A 20,845-nucleotide genomic window follows, 5' to 3' on the forward strand; every position below is an offset into this window, starting at 1 on the left:
CAACCCCCTCAAAACAGACAATATACACCAACAGATTAATGCCGCTATTTTATTGTCTTCTGTTGGTATAGGTGGAGACAGAGGATGGGACACACCGGCTTGGTGGGGAATAGATTTCGAAACAACAAAATGTATAGCGCGTATTGATATCAGGAACAGACGTGACTGTTGTCGTAAGTAAACCACCTAGAACAAGTGTTCCCTCTAATATAAGTATTTCAAACCGCATGTCATTAACACAATGGTACTTAAAATATACTATTGTCTTATTAAAGCCTTAGCGGGAACACTACTTATATCACGAAGGTAGTTGAAGAAAAAATAGGGACAAATGGGATCTTTTCGTACCGGATTATTATAAACTGGAGTTCCTTACGGCTTTAATATAATAAATAATACCCCTAAAGTCGCCCTCTGGAGTCGGAATGATACGAAGGGGCGGTTTATACTTATCTCGCGCTCGTCAGTTTGAGGGAGCTACAGACATTTTTATTATTCACTTCCATACTTTTCAGATGAACGTTTGATAAATGCGATAGTATTAGTTGGTAACAGCAATGACATTTATAGCGATGACCTTGTTACGTGTGGTAATCCTGTCAATGAACTACAGGCTCAACCGGGACATTGGGTTACAGTGTCATGTAACGTACCTATTCTGGGAAGGTAAGTCACGTGATGGTAAAATGGGTGCATGTGTATTATCTTCAGTGCAGATTTACTGCGCCAATGGAAGCTTGGAATGGTACTTGGGGCTGGCAAGCATGATGAAAGTGGAGGTTCTCTGTCAAGCCAAGTTGCAAAAACGAACTGCAAGCTTTAGACATCGGGTTAGAGTGTCATGTAACGTTCATATTCTTGGCAGGTTTGTCAGGCGATGGAATATGAGTAGGACCTACTAGTGTGTTAAGCTTGGAATCAGTACTTTGGGAATCACTGCTAACATGGCTGAGGGAAGTATATAGAATCTCTGCATTTAGATTCGAACCAGATTTGTTTGCAAGTGTTTGAAACATTGCAACAAAATTGTTGCTTTGGCATGAAAAATTGTGGAGATATGTTCGACATGGAGATGGGGGGGGGGTAAGTGAGAAATGTTGCAATTGCGGACTTATATTTTATATGATGGTTTAAAGATACGTGAGGTGTCTGTGTGTAAGTACCTCAGTATACCAGAAAAGTTGAGGGAGAGCCGGTGGACCTTGATATCCGAAAATGGAAAGTTATCCTTAACTGGCTCAAAAAGAATAATATTATCCTTTGTTATTACCAATATTGAGATTTCTTCACACAGCCCATGACAGTACGCAACAAAAATGTAAGATGCTTTGATCCTGATATTCTCTTTGAGAGTCCCACATTATCGTAGTCTATCGGAATGGGAATCCGAGCAAAGACATCTCCCAACTTCAACTTCTCAGATTCAGATTCATTCATTTCATTTTTTTTAGTTTCATCTCAAACATAGAAATTCACAAATATATATAATAATAATAATGATAATAATAATAATTGTAAATATTGAAGTAATAATAATAATAATGATAATAATAATAAAAGGTGAAATATCACATGAAAGAGACGGGGATGCCAGTCCAGAACGCATAGCTTGATTTAGGTGGCACTCCATGTTTACAAAAATTAGAATACCCTACCACTGTAGATTTTCAATGGGGGTCTTTTATGAACGACCCATACACATACACTGTGAATGTAAGAAATGGTAGGGTATTCTAAAAGATAGCCCAAAATTGGAATAGGTATATATATATATGGTCAATTCCAGCGAAAGCGGGACAAAATTCTCTCTATGTTAACTTTCCACTTTAAAATGTCATTAATAAAGGAAATCACGTTATTGATGGAGCATATCATGTCACGTCCAATGTGCTCTCTTTGTGCATATAGGCCTTTACTAGCAAGTCATACCAGGGGAGAAGTTATGATGGCTTAAATGAATTGGCGTTACCCACGAATTCAAAGATAAAGCACCATATATGTCATTGAATGTCCTTCAATCAAAATGAAATTATTACCGTTAGAAAGACGTTTGCATGATCTATCATCATATGTAAAACAATTGAATTCCACCAAAGTTTGTGGACTCTAGAGGCCATTAAGTCAATTTGGCTAATAATTGTGTTACCCGCGTATCAAAAATAAAATGATCGTTCTGAAAATGTTAAGTGAATATGCCATAAATGACTATATCATGAAACGAAGTTTTGTTCTATAATTCTGAGGTCCAAGTGATTATTTTATGCAAATACGTTTTACCCATAAAATTCCATAAAATCAAATTTGACCTTACCCACGTATCAACTGTTACCCACGAGTCCAGCAAATATAATTGCCATAACTTAAATTAACATTTCATGACTTTGGACACTGAATTTAGTTTGACAAGCGCTTAAAATTGTAAATCGTAGAAATACGTTCACCGCTTTAAAAAGAATCTACGACGGTTTAAACTTTTGTTACCCACGAATCCCGAATAGATGCTAACCTTGAAAAACAAGGAGATTGTTTATTTTAAGTTTAAATCAGCACATATTCAAGCCATGGGTATGCTATAATTTTTACAGTACTTACAGTTTATGTACCTAAGAAACGCAAACCCCAAACGGTACTATAGTACTTATAGCTTTACCCACGAATTCGGCGTTACCCACGAATCCAAGGATTTACTCGTAAATTATATGTTTCTTATGCATATTAACATTTTGAAAACATGCGAAATAGGTTCCAAAACAGTCCTGTTTAATAGCGTCCTCTTGAAGGTATACTGAAGCTGTATCATGAAGTTTTGATTGATTATCCTAAATTACCATTTTTTGGGTAAATGCAATTGGTTAGAGAAACGGGAATCATTGAAACACAATGGAGGAATAACCGCATGATGGTTTCCAACCTTCTGTAATATTTTCTATTTTGCCGCTTACCAATACATACCTTCAAATATGTGTTACCCACGAACATTTTGGTTACCCACGTATCCCTACTTAAATTATAGTTAACAATGTATTGATAGTGTTTTAGTTCATAGGAACTGTCAAACACGAGTTAATAGAATATTGATGCATGAAAATATGGAATGATTTTACTAAAATAATAATATAAAACTGTTTGCTCTGTCTATTTGAATTTGGCAACTTCATTATTCTCAAAATGTTTATACCCAAAATGCCATAATGATCCATTCTAAATATTCCATGTAGTTTGTATTTTGATTAAAATTCATTTTAGTGCCATTGCAGCCTGAATTATTGACATACGGAAAAGTATTTTTTATTTTTATTAAAAAAAATAATAGGAATTGCTGTTTTCCAGACGCTGTTACCCACGAATCCATCCGAAATCCTCATCCTGCGACGAGATACAAAATCTAACTTTATATTTATATGAAGCATTTATTCTAATCTTTCGAAATAATACAGTAATGTTAAATGACAGCCACTTTGGAAAGAGCTTGAAGAATTGACACAATCTTAACTGTACACCTGGTTCTTTCTTAAAATTGGTAATAACCAAAATATTTCTTTGTAAATATATGTAATAAAATTCTATTTTACGTTCAAAGTCTTCACCGATTTCTAGTGTATATGAGTCACACATAAAATATTGAAAGATATTAAAGAAAGTGAAATTTTATGGCGTACAACAGGTGAAAAAGGCTTGAATTCGTGGGTAACATGCATATGCGCATTTAACACTTTATTTGGTCTAGCAAGAAAAGTTATTTTTCAATCCGATGGCACTTCCACCTGATGATTCACTAGATATGATCGTCTCATTTGATAAGTCTAGAATTGAAAAGGAAAACATTTTAAAAATGGCCACCAGAGAGAATTTTTGTCCCGCTTTGGCTGGAATTGACCATATACTTTTACGAAAGGCTAGGACTTAGGAAAGGCTAGAGATAATGGTTAACTAAAACTTTGTGTTTTGTCTGTGTTCCCTCTTGGAAATTAAATGTATTGCCATTGCTTCTGAATATTAAAAAAGTTAATATTGCATATCATTATTTTCACAACCAGAGAATTAAACAAGATATATTTAAACCTGCCATATGTTGTATTAGTTTGGCTTCAGTATAACTGTCAATTTACCTCATAATTATTTTGGGAAGTTGTCTTCAATTTTTAGATATTTGTTTATTGCTGGAGGTGGCGGTGTCCAACGCTCAACGTTAGAAATATGCGAGGTTAAAGTGTATGAGCCAGCCGGGTATACAGAACTTTCATCATGCACGCCACCTACCGAAAGTCCTGCTAGCATTTCTCAGCCATCAAATAGGCGTCTGACAACAGCCATTACTGCTGCCGAAACCAGAGCTACAAAAGTGATTAACACAACTACAGAACAAAATCGTGAAGGTTTGATGTTTTATTATTGTTAAATTATTTTTATTTTTCCCAGTAATTTCTTATCACAATGCGGCATATTTGTTATTGTGGTTTTGGCAACGTTCCTGTAGTTTTTTATCAGGGTCATGTGCCACAGTAGTTGTGTCCCCGGGGGTTGTGTCACTTTTTTAGAGAGAAAATGCATCTATCTGAAATGTTTAGCAATTATCGCTATTTCATACCATGTATTTTTATTGTTATTATTACAGAACTTCATTGTCCATCAGCAGAACTAGTGTCGGCAATTTCAACCTTTATTTTGACATGGAGAAAAACAGTTGTTGATACATTAATTGGCTCAGATCAAAAGTGTTCAGAGGGATCCATGAGAGGTACACTTATAACGATTAGCCATTATAATCTAATTAATATTATTAGTAAATAAACGGAAGAAACAGAACAAGAAAACACTTTTCTTTAACCTTAGACACGCGAGTAGAGCCCTACTATATGGCCGTTTTGACCGTTGTAATCCCCAGAATCCATGTTATATCTACAGAACTGCTAAATCGAGAAACAAAGGCTAGATCCAGGTCTTCTAGGGGTATGCTTATAGCGTGTTGAAAAGGTCCTAAAGTAGGGTAAGGGAGTACATAAATAACTTCGCCATATCCAGATTTCATTATACCTGAAAGAAAGATCAAGTTTGATTCTTCTGTATCAAAACTGCAAACTCGAGAAGGTGTTGAGACGGATTATTCCCACTTGGTGCAATTCCATTTGATCCAATCCCACTTCGTCCAATTCCACTAGGTCCATGTCCCACTAGGTCCATGTCCCACTAGGACCATGTCCCACTAGGGCCATGTCCCACTAGGTCCATATCCCACTAGGTCCATGTCCCACTAGGTCCATGTCCCACTAGGTCTATGTCCCACTAGGGCCATGTCCCACTAGGGCCATGTCCCACTAGGTCCATGTCCCACTAAGTCCATGTCCCACTAGGTCCATGTCCCACTAGGGCCATGTCCCACTAGGTCCATGTTCCATTAGGGCCATGTCAAACTAGCTCCATGACCCACTAGGGTCATGTCCTATTAGGTTCATGTCCCACTTAGGCCATGTCCCACTAGGGCCATGTCCCACTAGGGTCATGTCCCACTTAGGCCATTTCCCTTTTGTACCAGTACGTAGGCCTAGATGATCGTTTTTTAAAAGATTTGACGACCTCGTTGAATTTGTTCAATTTTACCAGCGGGTCAACCGAAAGCCATACGATACTGTGCAACTGATGATAACGGAATCGCATCGTGGCAGGATCCTGTGTTTCTTGACTGCGATGACAATGCCACACAGATGACTGCATATCTTAGAAATGTAAATAGATTTATTTATATTTATTTATTTCACTTTATGAGATAAAATTACACAAAGTATATAATTATTTAGTTGCTACGATTACTGACATCAAATTGGATTTTAGTTTTCAACTCCACATAAAGCGGAGAAAATTATGTCATCAAATTGTTATGAACTTTTTCCTTAGGCTTACTTTGCTACCGTGTCCGCCAATCCACAAACCTACAAGTTCGTTCGCTTAATGAATCACAAAATTAATTTCCATCAACGGTAAAGACTGGCTTTTGTGTCAAATTGAAAAAAAAAGCTTTTTAAAACAAGACCAATATGAAGGGTGCAAGTATTTATTCAACTTCATTTTAAAAGTATCCTTATCATGTCACGCCACCAGATTTTTATGGGTCCCAGTAGCATTTGGCCAAATATATACGTATCGGGGCATAGTCAGGCTAGCTTCAGACTCCGTATTGTACGTACAATATTGTATGTACAATACTTTTCGTGACGTCAAAAAGTATTACACGTGCAATAAATATACGTGCCACGACGAGTTGAATCAGATTAAATAACGCGCTATAACCCTGACGGTTCATTGTTTGCTAAATCCAAGGGAGGTCACCAGAAAATCTATGCAAGAGAAGTTTCTACTGCTGCTGATGAAAAATCCTACAGTGCGTTTGGAGGTTTTTTCTGCACTTTACAAGTAGCCCTAATAAATTCATAAAAAAATAAAAATCAAATGAAAATTTAGGGCGAATGTTTTTACTCACTGCTCATCTGATCCACTTTCCCAGGAAACTAAATACCGATACTCCTTAGTTTTCTCTGACTTTCCAGACATAATTATGAGTAAACATCAAATTTAATGTTTACAAAACAATCAAATATATATACATTCGTTTGCATTTTGTACATAAATATTAATATTAATAATGTAGGCCTACAAACATTCAAAAGGGGGCCTAAGAGTATGTCTATTTTTAATCATATACTAATTCCGCCATGCCCAAACATATTTTATGAAATCGTGTAATGGAACCCAAATTCCAATCAAAAATAACAACAAATTTGTTATCAAATACACTAGGCCTATACATTGTATTACAGGAATTTAATAGATGGCGCATTTTAATAAATAAATAGATTAACACGGGTAATGGACGAGAAATATTTGGCAATACCGGATTTACCAGAGAGCCAGTGGATAAAGAAATTAATTAAAATTAAAACAAATTAAATGAGAAAATGAAAGCAAGGACATTTGGTGAAGTATTGTTTTAGAATTTGAAGGAGTCCTAAATGTTATCCTGGCCCAGGACACTGATTAATGTAAATTCGACCCATAGTTATTGTATCTACTTTTGCCAGCATTCAACCTGTTCAATGTGATTTATGCCTATTTTTAATAAAATTCCGAAATCTGACGTATCAACGTTGTATCGTGCACAAATTATGATTCGAGACTATTTCATTTGACACGGTTGTATGGATTTCAAAAGATCGGCCCTATAATAGATATCGATTAGAGAATTACAGCAAGAGGCTTTGAGGATGCCGTAATCCTCTTGACAATCAACCAATCAGAGAGACATATTTCAGAAATATATTCGTAGCGTTGAAACTCTTTCAACTCTGAAATACATATTTCAAGTAATCTCGTTTCACATTTAGCAGCACTTTTGGCTTGCAATAAAGCCACGAAGGGGCGGTAATGCTAATACGATTTCAGTCAAATATTGGTGCAAATATACGATTTCGGTCAACTATTTGGCTATCCTTTGCCCAAAATTATGAAATGCTTATTAGTAACAACAACTCTTAGGAGGGTTTTCGAGTAAGTTTAGCGGGTATTGATTTGCGGTATATTTGCTTAGCTGACTTGTTTTATGTTATATTAAAAGTTATTTTAGTTATAATGAATGACATATTACTGGACAATGCAATACTTCTGGTATTAAAAGTAACCACTAAACACTTTGTGTAGGGAATATGAGACAGTCAAAATGGCTGACTGGTTTATTTACTTATATAAACACTAAACACTTCCCAAACGTGTCAAATACACATAGAATCAAAGGAAATAGTTGACTTGCTAATATTTTTCCTTCAAAGTAGCTTTGCAATACAAAAAAGTTGTCCAGACAATAGTGTCTCATTTTCCCTACACTGTAGGGAATATGGGACGATTTATGATGACGTCAATTGTTGCATATATCTGCATGACCAAATGTTGGTTGATCTTAATTTTTTGACATATTAAAGTTGAAAGTATATGGAAAACAAATAACAAACTTTGTCTCGTGTGAATTACTTAATTTTTTGGAAAAGTAGCAAAATGTGCTTAACGTTCTCATATTCCCTACATGTACCCTATGACTAAATATCAGTATAAATGAATCTCTAAATCAATTAATCAATCAGTAATCAATCAATCAATCAATCAATCAATCAATCAATCAATCAATCAATCAATACATACGTACGTACATAAATAAATAAATAAATAAATAAATAAATAAATAAATAAATAAATAAATGAATAAATAAATAAATAAATGAACAAATAGGCCTAAATAGATAAATCTATAAATAAATAAATAAATAAATAAATAAATAAATAAATAAATAAATAAGAACTGAATGTGCCATTTATATTATTATTACAATTTTAATATTAGTATTAATATTATTAACTTTAAAAAGGTGCCCATTGATTATATAATAATTCAAGTACAGTTGAATACAAGAAGACATTAAAAGATGTTCATCATTCCGTGCACTCACTAAATTTACCACTCTTAGAAATTTGGCAACTCCGTATCAATAGCAACCAATGATTGTAGCAAAATATATATTTTCCCGGTACATACTATTTATTGCACGTGTAATACTTTTTGACGTCACGAAAAGTATTGTACATACAATATTGTACGTACAATACGGAGTCTGAAGCGCGCTTCATAGTTTAGAGATCACCTTGAGCCTATAATTCTGACCATGCCCCTCATAGCAGTCAATATTTGTATACTAATTAGCAAACAATGCTTTTGTTGAAGGACATATTGCTGAAGTCATTCGTCCAGGAAAAACAGATCCCCATTCCTTAAATATCGTCAAAAGGAAATGGAATTGTGTCCGTGTGTATTCGTATAATCGTATCACTTTAACTGCATACAATATAAAATATAATATTGATTTGTTTTCATCAGGGCTCTATATCTCCAACTATTTCATCTTTAATGTTGACACAACTCATGCCATGGAGTGGAAGAATTGGAAGTATCGTGGCTCTCATATTTCTGATCATCACGATCGGTGTTTTACTAATATTTACGTAAGTTTTGATGTATGGAGTGTGAAATAGGTTAAATTTAGTGCCACCAGTAAAGGTAACAATTATACATGCATAAAGCATTAACACTTCAAAGTACATGGTATGTTATGCACACCTGGCAAACGTGCTGTTCCTATACGTTTACATGATTGTAATAGCGTAATCACTCGATAGCAAGCATATGAAGACCTGAGCGCAAGAAGACCGTAAGGCCCCATGGCCCCTCAACATGTATACAGAAAATGTGCGTTTTGTTTGGTAATGTTTTGTACATGTTCAGGGGCCAAAACAAATCTTTCACAACCTTTCATAATGTTTTCACCCAGGAACATGTATTAAACATTATAAAACGCTAAGAAACTATACTTAACTTAAGTGTATACATGTTGAGGGGCCAAGTGGACGTACCGTCTTCTTGCGCTCAGGTCTTCTTATGTGCTCACTATAGAGCGCTTTTGAAAACATGCAAACTTGACGAGCGCTATAAGTGTAAAGGGTTTTGAGAAAATCATCGATGCACATAGTTATATACAAATAAGTAAAGTTGCAAATGTGTACTTCAACCCCATTAGCTCAGTTGGTAAAGCGCCAGTCTTTGGTACAATTTCAGAAGAGCAGAGAAAGTGCCAGAGAGTTCGAGACTCGTCATAAATGTTTCTATTGCATTTGTTTGGGTTTTTTTTCGAGGGTGAGCTTTTCTTGATAAATTTGATTTAACCTTTATTTGTTTGTTTTATTTTTTTTTCAAATGCGCTCGATAGATGGTATGATCTGTTTAAAGATAATCACGTGATACCATAAACACCTCGCTTTTTTGTTTTATTACACCATATCGATCAGACATCGATGTGATATTGATTCTGACGCCATCAACGACAGGAAAGTGCCATTTATAGAAATTATGCTGATGGAACATAGATGGAGTGATGGAGATAGGAGTCAGATGAAGTGGTCATATAAACACCAGTATACTATTTATGTATGTGTTTGTTTGTGTTTCAAAGGAATTTTCGAGAAAGTGTTGCTCACATGATCCAGCTCAACTACTGCTGCTCACTTCTGGTTTTTAACTTAACATTCGCCATTGGCATCAATGCCAATGATAGTAGGGTGGCATGTACTGTAGTAGCTGCGCTTCTCCATTTCTTCATGTTTGCCAATGTCACGTGGCTGGCGGTGGATTTAAGACACATCTACTTGGTTATAAGTCACAGCATAAAAGAAAACAGCAGTTTCATGGTGAAATCTTGTCTAATTGCATGGGGTAGGTATTACTATTTAATGTGCTATAATAAATTTGGGTGGAGTTGTAAGGCAGTACTATTTGATACCAATGGATAACTATGTTATCATGGCCGGAAGAAAGCTAAATTAGGACTTCTTCGACATTCCATTTTAGCTCATGTCTCGAATTGGAGATAAAAAATTATTATTATTATTATTATTATTATTATTATTATTATTATTATTATTATTATTATTATTATTATTATTATTATTATTATTATATTATCATCATTATTATTTTATTGTTATTATTTAGGGATCGCTTTGCTAACCGCAGCCGTTACTTTAGGAGTAGGTTTCCATCAAAGAGAAAATACCAGGGATATGTAAGTATAATGGTGGTTAAGAAAATTATACCAGTTTGCCTTAGCACTCTACCATTTACGAACCATAAGGGCCTACATAAAATGGCTTTAACAGATTTACAAAAGAAAAGAAATATAACATAACAACTTTTTTCCACTAATATTCCAAGCAGGATTTTGTTCCCTTTTTCTCCTGTGCTTTTATTGTACGTAAAAGTTTAAAAATTAGGTAAGGTGGGTATCTTCTGTTGTTTTAGAATTATGGTAGGTGCATTAGTCAGTATGAAACCCACATACAACGAATATATCATTATTTTCATATCGTATCTATTTAATCAGTGAGATGCCTTAAACCACCCAAACAGTGGTGTGCCTTATTAATGAAGCGTGTAGCATCGTAGCACACTGGTTAAGGTCTTTGCCTTGGGTGTGAGAGGTCCCGGGTTCATTTCCCCGCAGGACCCCCCCCCCCAAAAAAAAAATATTCGCTCTCCCCATGGTTCATCTAGAAATGGCGGGGCAGATGATCCAGTGATAAAAGACCTCGTTACAGTCAGTTCTGATCGGGGTAACGCGCGATTGTCGGCTACCTTTGCCTCTCCTGTAAATATACCCCAACCAGCTATCTACGGCGACCCCATCACCAGGTCACTTGTGCCTGGCAGAAGTTTCGTCAGCGTTATCTCCTAGATTTCAGCTGTTAATGCCTAGATATGGTCTACATAAAAAGTGCGGATTGCGAACAGTGCCAGTGGTGTAGTCATAAGACAAATTACCCTCCCCCAGAAGTTTTTAATGGGTAAAAGGGGACGGTAAAGAGTAAATTGTCATTAAAATGACTTAAAACAGGACAAGAAACTGGGGTCGAAACATTCCCCCCCACCCACATTATAAGGGCTACGGTACTGGACAGTGACAAAAACGGCTTAGCATAAAAAATACTCATTAACGTTGATTTACATTAATTAAGCAAACATTTTATTTCTCTTTTTGTAATAGTTGTTTTATATCATTTGGACCAGACCTGTTCTACGGCATCATCCTTCCAGTAGTTCTGTGGCTCATTTACATATCATATGAAGCTTTTGTTGTGATCCAAACTCTGCGCATGCGCAAACATCGTTCCAGTGAAACCATTGATCATTTTAAAGCTGTGCAACGATTTAAGAGCAACTTGCTACTGTCGTCTGAAACAGTTTTCTTGCTTGCTTTCCTTCTTTCTGCTGTCATCAAACAATCTACCACGGCATTAGTATTGTTTAGTGTCGTTAATGTGATATTAGCAATAAGTGCGCTTGTCTTGTATAGCTGCTACCAAATAGAGAGCCGAAATAAGCTGCAATCTGCAATTTATCGGGCTCAAACCCCGAATACAACGAATATTGGGAATGAAGAAATGAATGCAAATGTCAATTCGGTGACAGTGAGCGGCATTGCTAATCCGCTGATAGACGACGACACTAAACTAGAAGTTGAATTGAAGCATGTTTCCGGTGAAAATGACGGCATATAAACAACGTCTCAGAGACACGGGGCAAATCAGGAGAGACTTTCGTAATTGCAATAGTGTTTTACAGCCATTGAACATAATAGAGTGCTAAAGTTATAATTCTTATTGATATTTCTGTACAATTTTCAAGACATGAATTCATTTTCAGTCGCTGAGCGCGTGATAAGAGAACGACTTTTGTTGTTCAATGTAGAATCGCTTTCTGTACTTACCGTCGTTTTATCTTTTCAGTTTCTGTTTCCGTATCCGTAATAGTTTTTGTAAGTCGTTGTTATTCTGAAGTGGTAGTTCCCCAGGTGTGACCAATCTTTTATTCTAGCCTTTTGTTAGTTACTGAAAATTTGAAGCTCGTGAATTTCAGTTTTCGTTTTGGTAAGTTATATTGATTTTTTACATAAAACCTTGAGATGTGCGGTTGGGTGCTAATCTAGACAAAAGAAGAGTCTAAATTTTACGGTCCTAAATTCGCGGTAAATTGTACGGCTTCAATTGACTTGTGTTTGGTGTATATGCACTTACGCCTAGACGTAAGTGGATCGTAAAAATAGTCTTGCATTGAAATATATACTAACCATTTGCCAAGTTATAAGCAGAAGTCTTTCATATTGGCTATGAAACGAGCGTCTAAAATAGTCAAATACCTCCCAATGAGGCGCGTACAAGTGGTGATTTGGTAATCATGTTTTATATTGAAATGCAATACAAAAGAATTGCAGTGGAGCAAAGATAATGTATTCTATTCATTCGTACCAATGGCAAGCTAATCTGATAATTGGTTGGGTCTATATGCAAGGCTCGGGTTTATTTTAAATGCTTATTTTCAGTCATGGATCATACTGATACATTTCGCAAGGGATGGAGAGGGAGAGAGAGAGGGAGGGAGGGAAATACTTGAGACTGAACAAGTGAGAGTGGGAGGGGTGGGGAAGAAAGAGAGGAGAGGGAGAGACGGAGAGGCTAGAAAAGAAGAACTCGAGAGGAGAGAGTATGGACCGGGAGGGAGTGGGGAGACTGATCATGGGGGGGAGGGGCAGGAGGAAGCAAAATAGGGAGTAGAAATATAGACATTGATGGAAGGGCAACAGTGGCCATGCACAAGTGCTTTGGGGTTCGACAGGCTCATAAGTGGACCTTTAGTGATTTTAGGGCTTATTTGCAACGTTTTTACAGAAAAAAGTAGACTCTGTCATTCGGATTGGCATGCATTTTGTCAAATTAATGTAGATCAATTTACCAATGTAAAGACGAGAGGGCGCTAGACCATTAAAAACACTGGTGTTAACGTAATCTGTTCTCTCCCGGTTTTATTGACATAAGCAATCACCTCTATTGAAATAAGCTGATTGGTACTTCAGAGTTAACAATGAAGTCAGATTACAGTAACTTACTGAATCCCTTGCGTTTTCGTATCTGAACAAAAGACTTACGGAAACTGAAAAGATAAAAAGACCCTCTGTACTCTACTTCATTTGGCAAATGTTTTCGCTCGCTCTTTAGCAATGAAGTATAAATTCATCATTAGAAACGTCTGATTTTGACAAAAAAAGTTGTACAGTACAGGATGTGTTTTAGTAAAAGTAAAAGGCTTTTGTAGGCTAACGTTTTCTACAAAGTTTTGTTGTTTTTCTACTTGTACTGAATTGGGCGCTATACATAATTGCATTGATGTGTAACTTCTATTTTCAAAAAATATTTAAGAACATTTAAGTTAGTGTTAGAGTAAAATACATCCAAACATTTGGGAAATTTACGTCTTCATAGAAATATTTATTTGTCTCATTCATGAGGGGGGGTTAACCTTTAAGTTTATCGAATTGGTCAAATGGTTTTAACAGGAAAGGAAAATAATGCATGAATTTAATTAGAAAGGAAAATAATGCATGACTAAAAAGCTTAAAGTATTGTAAATATTTTGTAATAATTAAAACAAATTCAGATATTATATTTTTATTTCCCAAATACTCCAAGAAAGATTTTGTTCCATTTCATATACAATTATGTAAGACTGATATTGTTTGTTTTGTAAAAGTATGATTTTTATTTAAAAATTGTAGTAGTAACCAGTCAAATTAAAAAAAATTAGGGGTTAAGCCACCACTTATTACAACAGAAACAATTTATCACAAATCATTTCAGAAAATCAAATTAAGTACACATCAAATATCCGCGAAAATCCAAGTAGTGGAGCAGTCCTTAATTTGCCTAAATCCAAAATGGATGCTTCTGCAGTGAGTGGGATTTCTAAGTTGGTCAAGTGGATTGATCTCATCATAAGAATTCAGAAAAAGTATAGTTTCTCTCTCCGACATACACTTCTTGAGTTATAGGCAAAAGGTCAAAGGTCAAATTTACAAGATTCAAGGTCAAGATTTTACAGCTCCTTAATTTTATCAGATCCACAAATTCTGTTGCTTCATTTAAGCAACAAGTTTTGGAGTTTTACCAGTCCAAATTTGCTCGCACCTTTGATGCAAGTTGGACCTCTTTTTATAATTGTCAACATTGCAGGCAAACTTAACTTAATCTGCATTTTACCCTTCACTTCTTTTTGGAGTTGATGGGCGGTCTTAGAGTTGCATAGCACCTGTTCGCTCCAGCCATTCACTGGACTTTTTTTTTATTTTGTTCCTTTTATGATATTGTGTAATTTTTGATGTATCTGGTGTCCAAAATAATATTTTTGAATTTCTGTGCCAGTGATAAAGTGTAATAAATATATAAAATAAATATATAAAATTAATCCAATCGTCTCAAATTGTTCCAAACAGTTGCATTGTTTTTGGATGTTTTGTTAAAAAATAGATTTAGGTGAACAGGGCTCGATTGATTTTGATCTTTTGGCCTTTTACCAATGTAAGAAACAACATGAGATATGGCAAACTATTCTTTTTTTAATGTTTTTTTTTTGCAAGCGGTGCTTTAAAAACTGTACAGAGGGGTAAAATTATACTATTATTTCGTGATTATTTGACTTAAATGCCACAATTGACATATTCTCAGTCGCTGAGCGCGATTGGTCATCCGCCACCGATATAATCTACGTTCAGCAATAGAAACTTGTCGGTGGTTCACCCCCCCAAAGAGCATTGTAAAACTTACGTTTTCAATATACTTTTATACAATATGCGTTCATAGTAATTTGAAACAAAATGGACGAAATCGGGTTTTTTTTCATTCATTTTATTCGTCAATAAGGATTATATCAACAACACACAAAAGGCCATTGCTTAAACGAGCTAGCCTAAACACATGTTGACACTACCCATCCCCTCCACTCCCCTCCCCTCCCACTCTACAATATTATTAACTGGAGACGGTAGTGGTTCACTTGTTATGGTCACGGGAGTGACACTAAATTCACGGTTATTCTATTAAGCACGCAAACCTATGACAAATCCCGCTGGTTTGCTTGGTAGAAAATGAGTCCAGTTATCGATCGGTTATGAATATTCATGTTCGACCCCTTGATCATGTTAATTACGGTTGACAAATAAAGCCGCCCAAAGAGCTTTTAATAGAAATAGAGTCGCAATAGATTATATAATGCTTTGTTCCTTTGATGCCGATTAGAAGTTGCGACAGGCTATTCATATAAAAGTGGTACCATTGTGGTTTCGAACAAAGTGGTTCCGCCATTAAATTGGCCACTGACCCGGCATCATATTAACGCTCTACACAACAGGCGAGTATCAATAAGTGACCACAATACAGTCATGTGTAAGGGCAGTCATGTGTAAAGTGGTACCATTGTACCCACGTATCCCAATGTGTGCTTGTGTGGGTCTGAGGTCTATAAAGGAGGCTTTAGCTGTCGATGCAATCATCTTTACCACCCACCTGACTGTAGGCGCTTCATTTAAATAAATTGAATGCTCTTGCTGATCGATTAAACATTAGAATGTATGAAGGCTGCCATTTCCACATGTCTATATTGCACTATAATGGTAATCGCTATACGTATACATGTAAGTATAAGTATAGGCCTATAAAGGTTGTTTTTAAGAAATTTCCATTTAATTTTATTTTAAGAAGAAATTGGTATAGAAATAGTGGCGTACCCAAAGAGGGAAGGGGGGTTGGTAAGGGGCAGATTCACCCCTGTGAGAAGTCTTGGGAGGGGAGGATGGAGGAAGAGGGGAGGAGGGGATATGGAGATTGTGAGAGGGCTGGAGGAAGGGAGAAATGAAAAGATATAATAAAGACAAGTAGATAAATAGAAATATAAGGAAAATGATGGGAATGAGAGAGGGAGGGTGAGAGGGACAAGGAGAGCGAGGGAGTGATATAAAGTGTAGGCCTAGGAAAGAATACGTACAGAGAAGGGAAAAGAAAGGAATGATGAATACATTTAATAATAATATATAATAACTAAACACATAACAGCCATTCGATGATGTCGATGCCTTTATTCGTTACGTAATTAAAACGCTCAGTCAGATGTATTTCACACCTGCCAAACACAAGTCACCCAATTTCGAAAACTGGACGTTGAATGTACACTCTCATGAATATTGATTGGCAACATTTTCCAATATGTCAGCGCTCTAATCGGAAACAATAGAACAATAGACCCTGCAGAGCGTTGGTGTAAAGTGCTACCGGTAAACATGAATATGAATTTATAACACAATGGCTAATTTAAATAAGAATGCGGCCTCATGCTAATTAGGGAGTGCCTCTTCCTATCAATTATTCCATGATATGGTTCTCATACCCAACGCTCTGCAGGGTCTATTGTTCTATTGTTTCCGATTAGAGCGCTGACATATTGGAAAATGTTACCAATCAATATTCATGAGAGTGTACATTCAACGTCCAGTTTGCGAAATTGGGTGAGTTGTGTTTGGTAGGTGTGAAATACATCTGACTGGGCGTTTTAATTACGTAACGAATAAAGGCATTGACATCATCGAATGGCTGCCCAGTGCTGTTATGTGTTTAGTTATTATATAGGCCTAATAATTATTATTAAATGTATTCACCATTCCTTTCTTTTCCCTTCTCTGTACTTATTATTTCCTAGGCCTACACTTTATCACTCCCTCGCTCTCATTGTCCCCTCTCACCCTCCCTCTCTCATTCCCATCATTTTCCTTATATTTCTATTTATTTACTTGTCTTTATTATATCTTTTTATTCCTCCCTTCCTCCAGCCCTCTCTCATTCTCCATATCCCCTCTTTCTCCCATCCCTCCTCCCCTCCCAAGACTTCTCACAGAGGTGAATCTGCACCTCCCCAACCCCCGTCCCTCTTTGGGTACGCCACTATTTCTATACCAATCTCCTTCTTAAAATAAAATTAAATGGAAATTTCTTAAAACAACCTTTGTAGGCCTATACTTATACTTACATGTATACGTATAGCGATTACCATTATAGTGTAATATAGATGGCAGCCTTCATACATTCTAATGTGTAATCGATCAGCGAGAGCATTCAATTTATTTAAATGAAACGCCTAACGTCAGGTGGGTGGTAAAGATGATTGCATCGACAGCTAAAGCCTCCTTATAGACTCCAGACCCACACAAGCACACATTTGGGATACGCGAGTACAATGGTACCACTTTACACATGACTGCCCTTACACATGACTGTAGTGTGGTCACTTATTGATACTCGCCTGTTGTGTAGAGCGTTAATATGATGCCGGATCAGTGACCAATTTAATGGCGGAAGCCCTTTATTCGAAACAATGGTACCACTTTTATGAATAGCCTGTCGCAACTTCTAATGGGTATCAAACGAACAAAAGATTATATAATCTATTGCGACTCTATTTCTATTTAAAAGCTCTTTGCTCATACCCGTTCAGGGAACTTCTATTATTATCGGGAATTGCCTGTCACACATGATCGCACACAAGGTAGTAGGCAATTGGTCGGATCTCATCTGCCCAGAACATATTGACCCAGGTCAGCATACCGCCATATCCTTCCCGACATGCTTAGTAGCCAAGTCCGTAGAAGAGAGGATCCACACACTATGTACACAAATATACATTTGGCCACATTTTATCATACGATTAATACGAATTTATTAAACATGGTAATAAATATTCTCTAGCAAATCGGTTATAGATGGAACTGGTAGGCATATTATAAATTCGGGATATTAAATATCTTCCTGACCAGCCGGATCTGCGCATGGTCAAAGACGAGTATCAGACCGACGCAAACTGGCTTAGTCTCCACATCAGCCAGTTTGGTTCCGCCCCTCCACAGGGAGCGTAACCTGTGTAGGAGACTCCGTCGGACCTCATCTCTCCCCATCGATTGTGCCCTATAATCCCCGACATTGCCCTTATGAACTCACATCCGCCTGACCCGTTTCAATTATATTCCTTACGGCGTTGGGGAAAACTGATTGCTAAGAAGGCCCCTCTCCCTTCCCGCCCTCCTGCTACCCCCTAGTTCTGCTCATAGGGTTACCCGAACCCGAACGGCAGCTTATCAGGGCACCTCGATCATTTTATGCAACTAATTCAGGGTTTATCCTAGCTCGAGATACTCTAGTTAAAATACAGGTTACATTTACTATCTTACATTATATTGATGTATTTCAGCTAGAGCGCCAGACAACAAGCTTCCGGGGTTTTTTTGGAGAACAATACTGTTACGTAAGACGAAGAAGAAACCCGCCCGGAGCCCGCCCTACTCATTATTTCATTGTACTTATTGCAATTTGCCTCAGGAGGGTGAAAGTGCATAGGAACAATGCCGGAAACTACGTCACGCTATTGTTCGACCTAGGCTACATATTTTTAACGCATGCGTGTTCGTCAATACAGCTTTAGACTCCTCCACCTTCGCAACACGGTACGTGGAGTGACTGGAATCACACTGACGGCGGAGGAGAATACTAGCTGGTCAAACAGTTTAATTCTATCAAGCATATAATACCTAAACAATCATCGTCATTTGATCTATTTACTCACAGAATATATTGTATACTCAAAATATAATTTTAAAATAGTAAACCTGTTAACTTATATATTTGTGTACTAAAATATAAGGACACGTGATGTCGAAGACAAAATGGCCGCTAATCCGCCTATTGTGAGACCTAGGATACATATTTCGAAAGAGGGCAGCAGACTAGGATGCCTATCCCTTTGTCTATTATTCCTGTTTGCCTCCACTCATTACGTAATCAACACAAAGCTTTTGTGAGGACTAGTGAGTGGATAAGAAATTGACAGCGCTGATTTTTAGTTGTCAATCATGAATTGCTGCAACGTTTTGCCGTCGTTTTATCTTTTCAGTTTCTGTTTCCGTATCCGTAATAGTTTTTGTAAGTCATTGTTATTCTGAAGTGGTAGTCTCCCAGGTATGACCAATCTTTTATTCTAGCCTTTTGTTAGTTACTGAAAATTTGAAGCTCGTGAATTTCAGTTTTCGTTTTGGTAAGTTATATTGATTTTTTACATAAAACCTTGAGATGTGCGGTTGGGTGCCAATCTAGACAAAAGAAGAGTCTAAATTTTACGGTCCTAAATTCGCGGTAAATTGTACGGCTTCAATTGACTTGTGTTTGGTGTATATGCACTTACGCCTAGACGTAAGTGCCTCGTAAAAAAGTCTTGCATTGAAATATATACTAACCATGTTGCCAAGTTATAAGCAAAAGTCTTTCATATTGGCGATGAAACGAGCGTCTAAAATATCCCAATGAGGCGCGTACATGTGGTGATTTGGTAATCATGTTTTATATTGAAATGCAATACAAAAGAATTTGCATTGGAGCAAAGATAATGTATTCTATTCATGGCAAGCTAATCTGATAATTGGTTGGGCCTATATGCAAGACTCGGGTTTATTTTAAATGTTTATTTTTGCAGAGCTTATTTTCAGTCATGGATCATACTGATAAATTTCGCGAGGGGGAGGGGGGGAGGGAGGGAGGGAGGGAGGAGATACTTAAGTTGAGACTGAACAAGCGAGAGTGGGAGGGGGGGAGGAAGAAAGGGCGGAGAGGGAGAGAGGGAAAGACTAGAAAGAAAAGAACTCGAGAGGAGAGAGTAGGGACCGGGGGACGGGGAGGGAGTGGGGAGACTGATCATGGGGGGGGGGGGGGCAGGAGGAAGCAAAATAGGGAGATAGACATTGATACGAGGGAAGGGCGACACTGTGGCCCTGCACAAGTGCATTGGGGTGCGATATGCTCATAAGCGGGCCTTTTGTGATTTTAGGGCTTATTTGCAACGTTTTTACAGAAAAAAGTGGACTTTGTCATTCGGATTGGCATGCATTTTGTCAAATCAATGTAGATCAATTTACCAAGAGGGCGCTAGGCCATTAAAACACTGGTGTTAACATAATTGTTTTCTCTCCCGATTTTATTGACATAAGCAATCACCTCTATTGAAATAAGCTGATTGGTACTTCAGAGTTAACAATGAAATCAGATTACAGTAACTTACTGAATCCCTTGCGTTTTCGTATCTGAACAAAAGACTTACGGAAACTGAAAAGATAAAAAGACCCTTAGTATTTTACTGCATGGCATTCCGTACTATCGATTGATTACGTAACTGTTATGAATAATTTATTAGGTTTTTCAATGCAATCGCCTCGACCAATAAGTACATTATTATCTGTAGACCCTAGTACGAATCCAAGCACAAGCTGTGTTCACACATGCACTTATTACCGGTAATATTTTATCTAGGCTTATGTCCGATCGAATTCAATATTTCCGCTAA

The 20,845-nt window shown here is 36.9% G+C and overlaps 1 protein-coding gene and 1 long non-coding RNA gene across 3 annotated transcripts in view; one reads left to right on the forward strand and one right to left on the reverse strand.

Moving 5' to 3' along the window:
- LOC140150892 (scavenger receptor cysteine-rich type 1 protein M130-like) overlaps positions 1–13,008 on the forward strand; it is a 48,379-nt gene extending 35,371 nt beyond the window's left edge. For both annotated transcript variants that reach the window (XM_072173053.1, XM_072173054.1), the window contains 9 exons: positions 72–173; positions 516–666; positions 4,147–4,376; positions 4,616–4,738; positions 5,602–5,723; positions 8,915–9,039; positions 10,044–10,303; positions 10,583–10,652; positions 11,631–13,008. In XM_072173053.1, the coding sequence (XP_072029154.1) occupies positions 72–173; positions 516–666; positions 4,147–4,376; positions 4,616–4,738; positions 5,602–5,723; positions 8,915–9,039; positions 10,044–10,303; positions 10,583–10,652; positions 11,631–12,144 (1,697 nt within the window). In that variant the 3' untranslated portion in view covers positions 12,145–13,008. The remainder of the gene's footprint in view (positions 1–71; positions 174–515; positions 667–4,146; positions 4,377–4,615; positions 4,739–5,601; positions 5,724–8,914; positions 9,040–10,043; positions 10,304–10,582; positions 10,653–11,630) is intronic.
- Positions 1–20,845, reverse strand: part of LOC140150897 (uncharacterized) — a 413,208-nt gene that overhangs the window by 318,297 nt on the left and 74,066 nt on the right. The gene's annotated exons all lie outside the window — the stretch shown is intronic.

Source organism: Amphiura filiformis, chromosome 4 (genome assembly GCF_039555335.1).
Source record: "Amphiura filiformis chromosome 4, Afil_fr2py, whole genome shotgun sequence".
NCBI classification, from domain to species: Eukaryota; Metazoa; Echinodermata; class Ophiuroidea; order Amphilepidida; family Amphiuridae; genus Amphiura; species Amphiura filiformis.